The sequence below is a fragment of the Nerophis ophidion genome, linkage group LG19, assembly GCF_033978795.1.
Source record: "Nerophis ophidion isolate RoL-2023_Sa linkage group LG19, RoL_Noph_v1.0, whole genome shotgun sequence".
Lineage (NCBI taxonomy): Eukaryota > Metazoa > Chordata > Actinopteri > Syngnathiformes > Syngnathidae > Nerophis > Nerophis ophidion.
In genome coordinates this window covers 46,344,634-46,359,569 of record NC_084629.1, presented here as the reverse complement: position 1 = coordinate 46,359,569, position 14,936 = coordinate 46,344,634, and the positions used below count along the sequence as shown (strand labels likewise).

At 39.3% G+C, this 14,936-nt stretch overlaps 1 protein-coding gene across 1 annotated transcript in view; it reads right to left on the bottom strand.

Annotated features, from left to right (window-relative positions):
• The window catches only part of LOC133538477 (matrix-remodeling-associated protein 5-like), a 44,519-nt gene extending 41,766 nt beyond the window's left edge, over positions 1–2,753 (bottom strand). Inside the window, exon 1 of the mRNA XM_061880132.1 lies at positions 2,497–2,753. Coding sequence (XP_061736116.1) covers positions 2,497–2,545 — 49 coding nt within the window. The 5' untranslated portion in view covers positions 2,546–2,753. The remainder of the gene's footprint in view (positions 1–2,496) is intronic.
• Between the last annotated feature and the right edge of the window lie 12,183 nt (positions 2,754–14,936).

Sequence of the window (14,936 nt, the reverse complement as noted above, 5' to 3'; positions counted from 1 at the left end):
ATTTGAGCTTGCAGTTGCCAGGCAGTGGGCCTGGCGACATTACCTGCTGGACACCCATGCTATCTGATATCCTTACTACTCATTAGTTTCTCACGTTTTGCACTCGCGCAGCTGTCACTAATCAGGTCGGTATTATTTGAGCTTGCAGTTGCCAGGCAGTCGGCTTGGCGAAATTACCTACTGGACACCCATGCTATCTGATATCCTTACTACTCATGCCATTGTCATGCTGCCATAGTTTTCTTGCTGCTCGTTTCTCGTCACGTGAGTTTTGTGTATTCTTGTCAGAGGAAGTGTTTATTTGTTTCATGTTCATAGTTTTTTGCCCAAGTGCTAGTTTTTGTTTCACTAGTCTAGTTTGTTCTCCGCCTTTGTGCGCGCCTTTAGTTTTGTACCTTTTTGTGAGAGTTAGAATAAAATCATGACCGATCCAACTTTACTTGCATCTCGGGGAAACAAACACCCCATAGTCCACACCTTGACATCATCAACTTAATTCTAAACATTTCTTCACAAAAACAGAAATCTTTAACATCAATATTTATGGAACATGTCCACAAAAAAATCTAGCTGTCAACACTGAATATTGCATTGTTGTATTTCTTTTCACAGTTTATGAACTTACATTCATATTTTGTTGAAGTATTATTCAATAAATATATTTATAAAGGATTTTTGAATTGTTGCTATTTTTAGAATATTTTTTAAAAAATGTCACGTACCCCTTGGTATACCTTCAAGTACCCCCAGGGGTACGCGTACCCTTATTTGAGAACCACTGCAATAGACAATAATAATAATAAATAATGTAATATATATCATTTATTATATATAAATATATATATATATATATATATATATAATATTTTAATCAAATCATTTAGCTCAGGCCTGGGCAATTATTTTGACTCGGGGTCCAAATTTAGAGAAAAAAAAAAGTGTCTGGGGGCTGGTATATCTATTTTTAGGAAAACTAATACAAAACCCTCACAATAAAGTCTGATTGAATGTTAAAAATTATACGACAGACCGTCTTAAAAACGGAATGGAATTTTTAACTTTTTCTACGAACGATAAAACCCTGAATATTGAGAACATATAAACGTCACACTCCCTCTCAATCGACATATTTTACATTCAAGCCAAATTCAACAAAAATGCAACAAACACAGCGAAATATGAACGTGAAGGGTAAAAAAAACTAAAAAAAAAAACTTCTACAATCTAATATATGTGATAAATCACTAAGCTATTTTTGCATCTGAAAAAAACACACCCACAAACGCTGGCTTACTCCGATAAAAATGTCATGTTTGTTATAAATTCAGTTAAAAAAAAAAATAAAATAAAAAATTCTGGCTTCCTGTGGAGAGACCTGTGTCTGCTAGCTTGAGCGCCCCCACTTCTCCCAGTGTGGCGAGTCAGAGTACTGCTGAGGCATTGAACTGCAAATTGACAATATATCGCCCCCTACCTTGAGGCAGAGGTACTTGCTGCCTCAAGATCAGCCTTTCTCAACATGGCAACAAGCACGCGCCCAATACACACTGTGTGTAGCCGTGGAGGCACCGCCTGTGTCTGCCTCACTTCTCATCTGCTGCATTGTTTTGATCAAGAAACATGGAATTTCCGCGATTTCTACCATGAAAATTATCAAAATATGCAGGAACCAAACCAAAATCACATGGAAAGCATAAACCCAAAGAGAAATCTGAAAACGTATTTTATTTTATTACTTTGTTTTGGAACATCTCATGGTTAAGCCACCTGGTGGCAGATGAGGCACTGCCTCACTTGCCTCCCCTGACAGCACGTCACTGGTATTAGTATAGTACCGCGATACTAATGAATCATATTCGGTACCATACGGCCTCTGATAAGTACCGATCCGCCACACACTAAGATTTTTTTGTTAAAATAAAGCCAATAATGCAATTTTTTCTTGTCTAGAAAAAATTGTGTTACTAAAACACTAGTAACACAATAAGTAGATAAGGGATTTTCCAGAATTATCCTAGTAAATTTGTCTAATAACATCTGAATCGCTCCCTCTGACCACCACTAGTCTTTTTTTTTTTCCTTCACTCTCACTTTCCTCATCCAGAAATCTTTCATCCTCGCTCAAATTAATTGGGAAATCGTCTTTTCTCGGTCCGAATCGCTCTAGCTGCTGGTGGCCATGATTGTAAACAATGTGAGGAGTTCTACAATCCGTGACGTCACGCGCACATCGTCTGCTTCTTCCGGCACAGGCTAGGCTTTTTTAATAGCGACCAAAAGTTGCGAACTTGATCGTCGATGTTCTCTACTAAATCCTTTCAGCAAAAATATGGCAATATGGCGAAATGATGAAGTATGACACACAGAATGGAGCTGCTATCCCCGTTTAAATAAGAACATCTCATTTCAGTAGGACTTTAAACAAGCCATTTATTCACCATGACGACTTCCCAAGCTTGTTTGCCAAATATTGCACGGAAACAGTTAAAAGCTTACCTTGCGATCCTTCAGTCCAGCTGAGTGACTTATTTAACAACAAAGTCATTCATGTCTCCCTTGCAAACGTGCACCGTCCCAAAAACTGGGGGGGAAAAACTCCACATGAAAGAAAAAGAAACATGCGACCCAAATAAATGTTTGATAAAATGATCCACAGCTGTTGTTTGGGAGCATCCAATAGGTTTCTTTCATGTGTGTGCATGTGTGGTTTTGCAGGAAACCCGCCTGCGTGTGTGTGTGTGTGTGTGTGTGTGTTGAGGGGGAAAATGAGAATGGGCAAAAGTAAACTTGCAGAGGAGCTCTCACTCTCAGAGGAGGGGCTTGACTTTACTGTATGTCCTCAATGGGAGTCCCACTCCCCCTCTCGTCTTGGAATGGGTGGGAACGTTTTGCACATACAATGTCGGACAATGTTCTTTTTTTAAGGAAGACAAGTTGATGGTTAAAAGGCGAAATAAACGGCGTATGACAGGGGTGTCCAAAGTGCGGCCCGCAGCTAATTGTTTACCAGCCCGCCACACATTCTGGAATTGCTATTGCAAAAACAAAAAAAGGGCATTAAAAATATTGGAATGAGGTGAAATCTATTGAGAAAAAGTTGCAATGTTGACACAAAGCTGCCGTGCAGGCTGTGCAATCTATTAATAAATGTTTCAATCAATCAATTATTTATTTTTTATTTTTTTGCCATTGCTCAAAACGAAAAATAATGACAAAAAAAAAAAATCCATGTTATAATGAATTATTTTCAAAGCTCCAATTAGTTCAAAAAATTCGCTTTAAAATGTTTTATGTGGTAAATATTGCATATGTTGTGTAGTTGCCATATAAAAACAAACTTTCCTTTGACAAAAGAGCATAAAACAAACAAAATAATAGTTAAAACGTAAAATGGACAGATATATCTGAAGATGATCTCGTAACTTAAGTGTTGAAAGTTAAAAAAAAAACTTAAAAAATGTATCACTTTTGGATCCCAAATATATTTATTGGTATTTTATTTATATTTTCACTGTGATTACTCAAAAAATAATAAAGAAATAAAATCCATCACTGATCTTTTCGGGCACTAATTACTAAATACTGCATATTTCAGTTTTACTATTAAAAAAACAAATATGTTTTGGACAAAAAAGCCATAAAACCTTTTTTTTTTTTTAAAGTTGATATTGAGATTTACTGTAAGCGTTGAATAAAAAAAAATTAATACAAATTTGACCTATTTTTAACATTTTAATAACTGAGACCCTTTATGGTCCCCGGGACCACTAAAGGTAAAATACATTTTAAAAACCCACATATTTTGTTATGGTTTGAAAATGAAAAATATCAAAACGGCCCCCGCATGCTTTAATTTTTCTGTGTGCGGCCCTCAGTGGAAAAAGTTTGGACACCCCTGCCGTATGAAGAAATGAATACTTTCAGAACTGCATCACCAAATCAAACTCATTAAAAATGAATAATATATACTTAAATAAGTCAGGTGATACTTTAGTGCAATGACTATTTAGTCCCATAAATAAAATAATGATGATTGTATTTTACTTTCTACATAGTTTGAACAATATGACTTTGAATAGTAATATAATACTAATTTGCCTAAATTAATGAACAATAACATGAAAAAAATATATATAAACAAATGCATTGTAGTACAGTGGCAATTATTTTTTTAACCTAAATTGATAAACAATAACATGAAAAAGAAAATATATAAAAAAATGTGTGAATTGTAGTACAGTGGAAAAAAAATATTTTTAAAGCACATTTTAGGAATTTAGCTGACAAAAGGTGCTATTTTTTTTTTTAAATATTTATTTAAATGACAAAAAAATCAAGCCCGGTGATACAGTAATGCTGTCACACCGCGGTGAAGGTATAGTCTTGTCCTGGTTTTTCTGTCTTGTGATTTACGTGTTTTATTTTGAAAAGCTACCCTCTTGTTTCACCAGTCTGACGTCATCCCTGATTCCTGATTGTTTCCACCTGTTCCCCATCACTCCCACGTCCTATTTAAGCTCACTTCTCCGTTTGTCCTTTGCCAGATCGTCTCGTCTATCGTGCCTTTCTAGCGTCCATGTCCATGTCCTTGATTAGCTCCTTGTCTTGCTCCTGTTTTCCTAGTTACCCTAGTTTTTGCTGTATTTTTGAGTTTACTTTTTCCTCCCTCGAGCGTCCTTGGTTATCCTTCGTCTTCCTAATTGGTGAGTTTTTGTTTTTCCAAATTTCGAATTTATTGCCTCATTGATTGAGAGATTTTTTGTTATTTATAGTTAGTGTTTATATATAGGTCGTTTTGGTGTTTTTTTTCCTCCTGTTGGAGCGCTTTTCATTTATTCTTATTATTATTCTTTTTTGTTGGAATTTCCTTAGATTAGTATTCCTCATTTTTGTGGAGTGATTTTAAGTTAATTGTTTATCCTCAATTATTTTTCCGCGTGTTGATTATACTTGTGAAAAAGTTTTTGCATTGGAGGTAAAAAGTTGTTTCAAAATAAAAGCTTTATTTTTTTGAACTTCTTCTCTGCATCTGGGTCCTCTCCTTACTCCGAGTCGTAACAAATGCAGGGCTTGAATGACTATTTGCCCCCAATAATAAAACAATGATGATCCATTAAACATGATTCTATGTTACGTTCTACATTGTTTGACCAATATGACTTTGAATAGTAATATAATACTAATTTGCCTAAATTAATGAACAATATCATGAAAAAAAATAATATAAACAAATTCATGCATTGTTGCACCGTGGCAATTTTGTTTTACCTAAATTGATAAACATTAACATGAAAAAGAAAATAAATAAAAACATTTGTGAATTGTAGAACAGCGGCAAAAAATATTTTTAAAGCACATTTTAGAAATTTAGCTGGCAAAAAAGTGCTATTGTTTTTTTAAATATTTATTTTAATGACAAAAAATCAAGCCAGGTGATACAGTAGTACAGGGCTTGTATGACTATTTGCTCCCAATAATAAAACAATGATGATCCATTAAACATGATTCTATGTTACGTTCTACATGGTTTAAACAATATGACTTTGAGTAGTAATGTAATACTAATTTGCCTAAATTAATGAACAATAACATGAAAAAAATATATATAAACAAATGCATGCATTGTAGTACAGTGGCAAAAATGTGTACCTAAATTGATAAACAATAACATGAAAAAGAAAATAAATAACAAAATGTGTGAATTGTAGTACAGTGGGAAAACATATTTTTATGGGGTCCTCTCCAAGGTTTCTCATAGTCACCGACGTCCCACTGGAGTGAGTTTTTCCTTGCCCTTATGTGGGCTCTGTACCGCGGATGTCGTTTTTGGCAGCCCTTTGAGAAACTTGTGATTTAGGGCTATATAAATAAACATGGATTGATTGAAGACTCACCTGTTATGGCGCTTGCACTGTCTGCGTCTCCCTCCTCTGTAGGAGCACCTGAAAATTTCGCTGACAGCACGCTCGGACACGCCCCTGCTCGCGCTGAGAGCAGCACACCCACGCAGCTACAAGCTTGCAGATGATCAGGCAATCTGGACACCTGTGACTGATGAGGGCGAGCTGAATAAAGGACCAGTGGACCCAAGGATCGGCGCGGGAACTTAGTTCTCTAATGTTGTACCGTAAGCGAAGCTGTTCGCTCTATCCTCGTTTCCTCTCCGTTGCTTGATTTGTCCCTTGTCTTCTCCCGTGTTTTTCAGCAGTGTTTTCCTTCCGTTGCCCTGGATCTCGACTGCCTCCCTCATTTCTCGACTCCTCGCTCGCCCCTGATCACCTGCCTGCCTCCTGGACTTCCTTGTATGTCGTTCAACACTTTGGTAACACACACTTCAGTTAAATTCTACACATAGTCTTACACCATACACACTCTTGGATTTTTGTCACACATCATTTCCTTAGTTTATTAGTTAGTAATGTTTATTATTCTTATCATATATATTTACTATCCATCCATCTATTTTAAACCGCTTATTCCCTTTGGGGTCACGGGGGGCGCTGGCGCCTATCTCAGCTACAATTGGGCGGAAGGCGGTGTACACCCTGGACAAGTCGCCACCTCATCACAGGGCCAACACAGATAGACGGACAACATTCACACTCACATTCACACTAGGGACCATTTAGTGTTGCCAATCAACCTATCCCCAGGTGCATGTCTTTGGAGGTGGGAGGGGCCTATCCCCAGGTGCATGTCTTTGAAAGTGGGAGGGACCTATCCCCAGGTGCATGTCTTTGAAGGTGGGAGGGGCCTATCCCCAGGTGCATGTCTTTGGAGGTGGAAGATTACCCGGAGCGAACCCACGCATTCACGGGGAGAACATGCAAACTCCACACAGAAAAATCCCGAGCCTGGGATTGAACCCAGGACTGCAGGACCTTCGTATTGTGAGGCAGAAGCACTAACCCCTCTGCCACCGTATATACTATATATATAACAAACATATTGAAAAAACACCAACTCTGGTGTCTGTTTACTGTCACCTCCCTTAGTCAAGACATAAGATTGCTATCTTAAATATAAAAAAAAAAAAATATTTGGGAATGTCTGGCGGGCCAGGTTGAAAAGCTCAACGGGCCGCATGTGGCCCCCGGGCCTTAATTTGCCCAGGTTTGACCTAGAATATGATTTCAAAGGTCGTGCTGGTGAATAAATCGTGATTGATTGATTGAGACTTTTATTAGTAGATTCCACAGTAGAGTTCATATTCGGTACAATTGACTACTAAATGGCAACACCCCAATATGTTTTTCGACTTGTTTAAGTCGGGGGTCCACGTTAATCCATTCATGGAACACGACATTGCTCCACAAGTACGGTCGAAATATGTGTGATCCCTGACTGGGAGTGAATGAGCCAAACTCCTTCTGAGACACAACAGGGGAGAACAAAAATAGCCTGATGCCCCTCAGCTGTTGTCTCCCGGGCACAGAAAGACCCTCCACCTCCTCCACCTCCTCCCCCTACTTCAGGGGTCTCAGACCTACATAGGAGTTTTTGTTTCATGTCGCTATGACATTCCTAACAGAAGTTACATGCAGTTTTGTCTGTAATTTTTTTCCTAGGGGGCGCTAGAGCGCAATTTTCATTTTGGGGGATTGGTTGCTTAATATGTTGGGAAGGTTTGCTATACCGACGTGTGTGTCAAATTTGGTGAGTTTAGAAGCATTTTAAGGGGGTCAAATAACAGCTCAAAGAAGCAAAAATGACATTTTTTAGGAGACTTTACACAGGGGTTCTTTGAAGGCGCGTAAAATCAAAACCTGAGAACTTATCAAAACTCTGTTCTATACTTTTAATCAGAAGGGTTCAATCTCTCTCCTGTGCGAGTTTGAAGCCAAAACAACAAACGCACTCAGAGGAAATAATGTTTGACGAAAGGTGACCAATTTTTACAAAACTTTTGTTTTGAAGGGGGGATTGCAAACTTCCTGTTGATTTTTGTTGGGGGTTGTCAATCTATGAAATGTAGGTCTAAGCGAGACCTACATAGAGGTTTTTGTTTCATGTCTCTCCGACATTCTTACCGGAAGTTACAAGCAGTTTTGTCTGTGTTTTCTTCCTAGGAGCAGTTTTTTCAGTGTTTTATTAAAAAGTAGCGCTAGAGCTCAATTTTGAGTTTTGGGGTTTGTTTTTTTCATTAGATCGCAATATTCGCCAGTCCTTATGTGTGCGCCAAGTTTGGTGACTTTTGAAGCATTTTAAAGGGGTCAAATTACAGCGCAAAGAGGCAAGAATTGCATTTTTTCCGCAAATTTTATTTTGAAGGGGTTTTTGCCAACTTCCTGTAGATTTTTGCTGAAAGAAGTGAGTGTATGAAAATTGGGTCTAAGTCAGACCTACATAGGAGTTTTTGTTTCATGTCGCTATGACATTCCTAACAGAAGTTACATGCAGTTTTGTCTGTAATTTTTTCCTAGGGGGCGCTAGAGCGCAATTTTCATTTTGGGGGATGGGGTTGCTTAATATGTTGGGAAGGTTTGCTATACCGACGTGTGTGTCAAGTTTGGTGAGTTTAGAAGCATGTTAAGGGGGTCAAATAACAGCTCAAAGAGGCAAAAATGACATTTTTGATTAGACTTTGCACAGGGGTTCTTTGAAGGCGCGTAAAATCAAAACCTGAGAACTTGTCAAAACTCTGTTCTAGACTTTTAATCAGAAGGGTTCAATCTCTCTCCTGTGCGAGTTTGAAGCCAAAACAACAAACGCACTCAGAGAAAATAATGTTTGACGAAAGGTGACCGGTTTTTACAAAACTTTTGTTTTGAAGGGGGGATTGCCAACTTCCTGTTGACTTTTGTTGGGGGTTGTCAATCTATGAAATGTAGGTCTAAGCGAGACCTACATAGAGGTTTTTGTTTCATGTCTCTCCAACATTCTTACCGGAAGTTAAAAGCAATTTTGTCTGTGTTTTCTTCCTAGGAGCAGTTTTTTCAGTGTTTTATTCAAAAATAGCGCTAGAGCTCAATTTGGAGTTTTGGGGTTTGTTTTTTTCATTAGATCGCAATATTTGCCAGTCCTTATGTGTGCGCCAAGTTTGGTGACTTTTGAAGCATTTTAAAGGGGTCAAATTACAGCGCAAAGAGGCAAAAATTGCATTTTTTTGCGAAAATGTTATTTTGAAGGGGTTTTTGCCAACTTCCTGTAGATTTTTGCTGAAAGAAGTGAGTGTATGAAAATTGGGTCTAAGTCAGACCTACATAAGAGTTTTTGTTTCATGTCGCTATGACATTCCTAACAGAGGTTACATGCAGTTTTGTCTGTAATTTTTTTCCTAGGGGGCGCTAGAGCGCAATTTTATTTTGGGTGATTGGTTGCTTAATATGTTGGGAAGGTTTGCTATATCGACGTGTGTGTCAAATTTGGTGAGTTTTGAAGCATGTTAAGGGGGTCAAATTACAGCTCAAAGAGGCAAAAATGACATTTTTTAGGAGACTTTGCACAGGGGTTCTTTGAAGGCGCGTAAAATCAAAACCTGAGAACTTATCAAAACTCTGTTCTATACTTTTAATCAGAAGGGTTCAATCTCTCTCCTGTGCGAGTTTGAAGCCAAAACAACAAACGCACTCAGAGGAGATAATGTTTGAAGAAAGGTGACGGGTTTTTACAAAACTTTTGTTTTGAAGGGGGATTGCAAACTTCCTGTTGATTTTTGTTGGGGGTTGTCAATCTATGAAATGTAGGTCTAAGCGAGACCTACATAGAGGTTTTTGTTTCATGTCTCTCCGACATTCTTACCGGAAGTTAAAAGCAATTTTGTCTGTGTTTTCTTCCTAGGAGCAGTTTTTTCAGTGTTTTATTCAAAAATAGAGCTAGAGCTCAATTTGGAGTTTTGGGGTTTGTTTTTTTCATTAGATCGCAATATTCGCCAGTCCTTATGTGTGCGCCAAGTTTGGTGACTTTTGAAGCATTTTAAAGCGGTCAAATTACAGCGCATAGAGGCAAAAATTGCATTTTTGGCGAAAATGTTTATTTTGAAGGGGTTTTTGCCAACTTTCTGTAGATTTTTGCTGAAAGAAGTGAGTGTATGAAAATTGGGTCTAAGTCAGACCTACATAGGAGTTTTTGTTTCATGTCGCTATAACATTCCTAACAGAAATTACATGCAGTTTTGTCTGTAATTTTTTTCCTAGGGGGCGCTAGAGCGCAATTTTCATTTTGGGGGATTGGTTGCTTAATATGTTGGGAAGGTTTGCTATACCAACGTGTGTGTCAAATTTGGTGAGTTTTGAAGCATGTTAAGGGGGTCAAATAACAGCTCAAAGAGGAAAAAAATGACATTTTTTAGGAGACTTTGCACAGGGGTTCTTTGAAGGCGCGTAAAATCAAAACCTGAGAACTTATCAAAACTCTGTTCTATAATTTTAATCAGAAGGGTTCAATCTCTCTCCTGTGCGAGTTTGAAGCCAAAGCAACAAACGCACTCAGAGGAGATAATGTTTGAAGAAAGGTGACCGGTTTTTACAAAACTTTTGTTTTGAAGGGGGGATTGCCAACTTCCTGTTGAATTTTGTTGGGGGTTGTCAATCTATGAAATGTAGGTCTAAGCGAGACCTACATAGAGGTTTTTGTTTCATGTCTCTCCGACATTCTTACCGGAAGTTACAAGCAATTTTGTCTGTGTTTTCTTCCTAGGAGCAGTTTTTTCAGTGTTTTATTCAAAAATAGCGCTAGAGCTCAATTTGGAGTTTTGGGGTTTGTTTTTTTCATTAGATCGCAATATTCGCCAGTCCTTATGTGTGCGCCAAGTTTGGTGACTTTTGAAGCATTTTAAAGGGGTCAAATTACAGCGCAAAGAGGCAAGAATTGCATTTTTTCCGCAAATTTTATTTTGAAGGGGTTTTTGCCAACTTCCTGTAGATTTTTGCTGAAAGAAGTGAGTGTATGAAAATTGGGTCTAAGTCAGACCTACATAGGAGTTTTTGTTTCATGTCGCTATGACATTCCTAACAGAAGTTACATGCAGTTTTGTCTGTAATTTTTCTCCTAGGGGGCGCTAGAGCGCAATTTTCCTTTTTGGGGGATTGGTTGCTTAATATGTTGGGAAGGTTTGCTATACCGACGTGTGTGTCAAATTTGGTGAGTTTTGAAGCATGTTAAGGGGGTCAAATTACAGCGCGTAGGTGCGGAATAATAATAAAACACAGCAGTTTCAATAGGGTCCTCGGCCCATTGCAAAGGACTCCACAGGAGTCCTTTGCAATGGGCCTGCGGACCCTAAAAATAAACACAACTTCAAGAAATAACCGCAACGTCTTTTTGGTTGTGGTTATTAGATCTGGAGGACGTCTCCAAACATCTTTGAGCGGGAGGTCTGTTTATCTGATATTCTCGGATGAATCATTTCCGCTGTCGTGGATTCTCCGACATCTCCAGCAGGTTCGAGTCCGCGGGCGAAGGTTTAATCCGTGACGGCTCGACAGTTCTCAGGCTGTGATGATGTATTGCCACGCAGCCTCCGTGTTCATCATCGCAAACATTTACTGGATTTGCCAGACTTAAACTGCGCTGGTCCGTCTTCCGGAGTCAGGAAGAACTCGGCAACCGTGTTACGGTAAATATATTTTGCAAGCCATAATAATTCAGAAATGGCACTTAAGAGCAGTCAGTGTGCAGCTTGAAGAAAAACACAGCTGCAAAAGAACAGGTGGCAGGTGGAGGTCTCGCCCCTCCGGGTTCTTTGGACCGCCAATGACGGACATTTTTGTGAAAAATGATTTATTTTTCAATGATTTGTGCTTTTCAGCCATGTTAAAGATTATCGCTCGTTCTCCGCCATCAACCACCTTCTCTCCTTCCCGACTGCAGCCTTTAACAGAGCGACAGGTGATCGGACAAACACACCTGTCACTAATCTCACAGCCGATCTTGACACAGCCCGCTTCGCTGCAGGTCAGCAGGCCACCCACCCACACAATGATAATTGTAGAACTGCGGCTTATTAGTGATTCCCAATCAATCAATCAAATTATTTTTTTTATATAGCCCTAAATCACAAGTGTCTCAAAGGGCTGCACAAGCCATAATGACATCCTCGATTCAGAGCCCACATTGGGGCAAGGAAAAACTCACGACCCAGTGGGATGTCAATATGAATGACTATGAGAAACTTTGGAGAGGACCACAGACCCCAGGCAATGGACGTCGAGTGGATCTAGCATAATATTGTGAAAGTCCAGTCCATAGTGGATCTAACATAATAGTGAGAGTCCAGTCCATAGTGGATCTAACATAACAAGGAGAGTCCAGTCCATAGTGGATCTAACATAATAGTGAGAGTCCAGTCCATAGTGGATCTAACATAATAGTGGGAGTCCAGTCCATAGTGGATCCAACATAATAGTGAGAGTCCAGTCCATAGTGGATCTAACATAATAGTGTGAGAGTCCTGTCCATAGTGGATCTAACATAATAGTGAGAGTCCAGTCCATAGTGGATCCAACATAATAGTGAGAGTCCAGTCCATAGTGGATCTAACATAATAGTGATAGTCCAGTCCATAGTGGATCTAACATAATAGTGAGAGTCCAGTCCATAGTGGATCTAACATAATAGTGTGAGAGTCCAGTCCATAGTGGATCTAACATAATAGTGAGAGTACAGTCCATAGTGGATCCAACATAATAGTGAGAGTCCAGTCCATAGCGGATCCAACATAATAGTGAGAGTCCAGTCCATAGTGGATCTAACATAATAGTGAGAGTACAGTCCATAGTGGATCCAACATAATAGTGAGAGTCCAGTCCATAGCGGATCCAACATAATAGTGAGAGTCCAGTCCATAGTGGATCTAACATGATAGTGAGAGTCCAGTCCATAGTGGATCTAACATAATAGTGAGAGTCCAGTCCATAGTGGAACCAGCAGGAGACCATCCCGAGTGGAGACAGGTCAGCAGCACATGGATGTCCACAACCGATGCACAGGCGAGAGGTCCACCCCGGGTCCCGACTCTGTCCAGGTCTGGATGTGGACCTGGGATGTTGCATAAGCAGTCTTGTTAGTGTTAGCTAGATTCTCAATGGGCATTTCGAAGAGTTTGCTGAAGGCCTTTTTTTTTTCTTTTTTTTTTTTTGCTGCAGCTCGGCCCAGTTTTAAAAAGTCCTGCTCGGGTGTGCTTGAAGATGACCTCCAGCAGAGACAGTGACCCGCCAGTCACCTCTGACCTCACAAATGCACAAAAGAATCCCACAGACGCACTCCAGCGTCGTGTAGGAAGTCTTTCCAAGCACTGTGTTGTCCGGGTCTTTTTTAAGTTCTGACACATTTTTTTTACGTCCTGTTCTCATTCTGTCACTAAAGCGGCGAGCAATAAAGATGGAGGCCGGGGAGGCGGCGATGGTGCGATGTCATCTGGGGCCGCATTAAATACATCTCTGCCATAAAACATGACGATGGTGTCATCCGTTGCTATGTTAATGTGTTATATAGTCCACTTGAAAATAACGTTTGGTCAGAGAAAGCAAAATAAAAGTTGCTAGTTTGAAAAAAAAAAGGAAAAAAAATGGGAAAACAGGAATAGAAATAGACTGAACATACGTCCTCTTTTGCGAGACTGTCCGGGCTGTCCGGGCGGGGTTTTTTAAATGCTTCAAATGTCTGACGTTTTGAGTCAGGGTTGTGTGTATTTTCAATGTATGTTCAGGGTTAACCCTTGTATTATGTTGAACAAAAATGACATTGATTATGTTGTGGGTCATTTTGACCCACACTGTGTAAATGCACTCAAAATAGTCAGGAAAACAGGTTAAACCAATAACAACTTTATTTTAGGTTGTAGAAACATTTAGAAAAGTGACATACAATACATTTTTAATTCCAATTGTATTATCTTAAGGGTCAGTTTGACCCATTTCAGTTTTTGTGTTTATCAAAGTACTGGTTATCGTTTCTTTTTCTTGCTGAAATTTGATGACTTTTCCTCATCTAGGGTCATGAACTGGTGTGTAAAATCTGGACACTTTGTTGTGTAGTGGAATGTCTTGCAGTGTGTGTATACAAAGATGATGTTGCGGGTCATTTTGATGTACTTTTTACTTTGATGTACGATTTGATTGTCTCTGAGACCCAGAGCCTGGGTGTGAAGAGAGGGAACTTTCTCACACTTGTCCTTGTCACTGTTCTCATGTCATCTCTTTGACAAACTCACCAAAAATGAGCTCCAGAAGGATGACATCTGAGGAGACAAGGACAAGTGTGAGAAAGTTCCCTCTCTTCACACACCTGGCTCTGGGTCTCAGAGACAATCAAATCGTACATCAAAGTAAAAAGTACATCAAGGAGACATGTTTATTTTTGGATCTGAACAGCTGTTTACCCACATTAAAGCGCCTGGGTCAAAATGACTCGCAACATCATCTTTTTATACAAACTCTGCACAACATTCTGCTACACAACAAAGTGTCCAGATTTTACACACCAGTTCATCACCCTAGATGAGGAAAAGTCACCAGATTTCAGCAAGAAAAAGAAAGGATAACCAGTACTTTGATCAACACAAAAACTGAAACGGGTCAAATTGACCCTTAACATAATACAATTGGAATAAAAAATGTAATGTATGTCACTTTTCAAAATGTTTATACAACCTAAAATAAAATTGTTATTGGTTCAACCGGTTTTCTTGACTGTTTTGAGTGCATTTACACAGTGCGGGTCAAAACGACCCGCAACATAATCAATGTCATTTTTTCCCCAACATAATACAAGGGTTAAGGAGCCCAAAGCGTTTTGACAGTATTTACACATTTGCCCATTCACACACTGATGGCGGGGGCTGCCATGCAAGGCGCTCACCAGGACCCATCAGGAGCAAGGGTGAAGTGTCTTGCCCAAGGACACAACGGACGTGACTAGTATGGTAGAAGGAGGGGAGGGGCAGAGACGGACTGGATTGCTCGTTAATCAAGGCATACTTTTTTTCCCTTGGCCTT